At 39.0% G+C, this 1,666-nt stretch overlaps 1 protein-coding gene across 1 annotated transcript in view; it reads right to left on the minus strand.

The window, feature by feature from the left end:
• Positions 1 to 1,666, minus strand: part of LOC107660108 (transforming growth factor-beta receptor-associated protein 1 homolog) — a 16,394-nt gene that overhangs the window by 5,105 nt on the left and 9,623 nt on the right. Inside the window, exons 9-10 of the mRNA XM_016449335.1 lie at positions 1,369 to 1,515; positions 1,126 to 1,285 (exon numbers count right to left, since the gene is read on the minus strand). Coding sequence (XP_016304821.1) covers positions 1,126 to 1,285; positions 1,369 to 1,515 — 307 coding nt within the window. The remainder of the gene's footprint in view (positions 1 to 1,125; positions 1,286 to 1,368; positions 1,516 to 1,666) is intronic.

Consider the following 1,666-nt stretch of genomic DNA (forward strand, 5'->3'; position numbering starts at 1 on the left):
AAAATTTCCTCACCGTCACAACCTTACTTGCTAGTACCGGGTTGGGTGACCTTGTGCCTTCAGAATCTCCGTAAACCCTTGAGATGGTTGCGCATGAAAATCCCAGTAGATCTTTCTGAAATACTCAGACCAGCCCGTCTGGCACAACCATATTACGTTCAAAAGCTTTCTTCCCCATTCCGATGCTCAGGTGAACTTCAGCAGAATGTCTTGAGCATGCCTACATGCCTAAATACAGTTGCTGCCATGTGATCAGCCGATTAGATATTTGCATTAACGAGCAGTTCAACAGGTGTGGCCGGTGAGTGTACATTGCAATTGGAATTTGAACTGAATGGAATATGATGAATACTGTTATCTCATAAAATCTCCTATGGCTACAACTTAAACAAGACCAAAATAACACTGAAATAGAATATTCTATTTTTATTTTAATTATTATAATTATAGTTCTAATAATAAATTAATTTCTGCCAAGACGAAGTTCATTTCTGCCTTAGTAACACTATTGTACTGTAAAAAAGAGCAACAACAACAAAAAAAAAAGCGCATTTTTACTTTAAAGTGCAATATTACAATAGTAAAATATTTGTCTTAACTTTCATGTGTTGTTTTTATGGAAAATACTAGTGAAATCTAGAGAAATGCTTTAAAGAGCCTCAGGCCCCTGCCCCTTTATTTGGTGCCCCCCAGAATGTGATTTTTACAAAGGGGAAAACCATTTAGTGTGAATCTAGTGGACATTGTGTTCCCAAAATGCACGTTAAATTCACTGCACATAGACTTATTTTAGTATAACATTCAATTTAGCAGGTTTTCATCCCCTCATGAACACCCATTTGAGAAACCCTGCTCTAGATGGCCAGAGGTTACATAGTGTAGCTTTTAGCTTTAAACGTTACTACAACACCTGAACAGTAAGACATTATTACTGTATGAACAATCAACAAATGCAATGAGCCATAACTCAACAAAAACTACTAGAGATCTGCTCAACTCTGCTCTTGATGCCCTTTTCCTAAGGAGACACTTAATTATACTGCAAACAAAGGGTCAGTGTGTCTGACATTAAAATAAAAACCTAATATGTCTATTGGAGAAGAGGCACAGGTATTGGATACCTACCTAATAGTAACTGGACCCTGTACAGATTAGACTCTTTCAGTAACCGTTGTAGTTTCTGGCGGGCAGCAGACAGCTGGTCATCAGTGGCTGATGGTCGTGAGATCAGACCCAGCACTCTGTCTGCATACAGCACAGCCAGATGTGTGTGATACTTCTCGTTCTGTAACAACAGAGACACAGCTTTAGCATAGGTACAGCACTGGACTAAAGAATTCAAAATGCTTTGGCACAGTGATGATTTACCTGCAATCTCTTCTCAAGAACAAGGTGCTCCAGGTAGAGCAGCAGGGCTTGACTGTGCTTCTGCAAATACGTGATCACGTCATCTGGGTTTAACTGGCCCGTCTTCTCCTCTGAGGTAGGCCGTTTGGTGAAGATCTGGACACTAATCTGTAGGTGATTTTAAAGGGGTCATATGATGCTTTTTTAAAGATCATTATTTTGTGTATTTGGTGTAACAGAATACGTTGACATGCTTTAATGTTAAAAAAACACATTATTTTTCAAATACTGTACATTATTGTAGGTCCTCTATGCCCCG

Source organism: Sinocyclocheilus anshuiensis, unplaced genomic scaffold (assembly GCF_001515605.1).
Source record: "Sinocyclocheilus anshuiensis isolate Anshui unplaced genomic scaffold, SAMN03320099.WGS_v1.1 scaffold55, whole genome shotgun sequence".
Lineage (NCBI taxonomy): Eukaryota > Metazoa > Chordata > Actinopteri > Cypriniformes > Cyprinidae > Sinocyclocheilus > Sinocyclocheilus anshuiensis.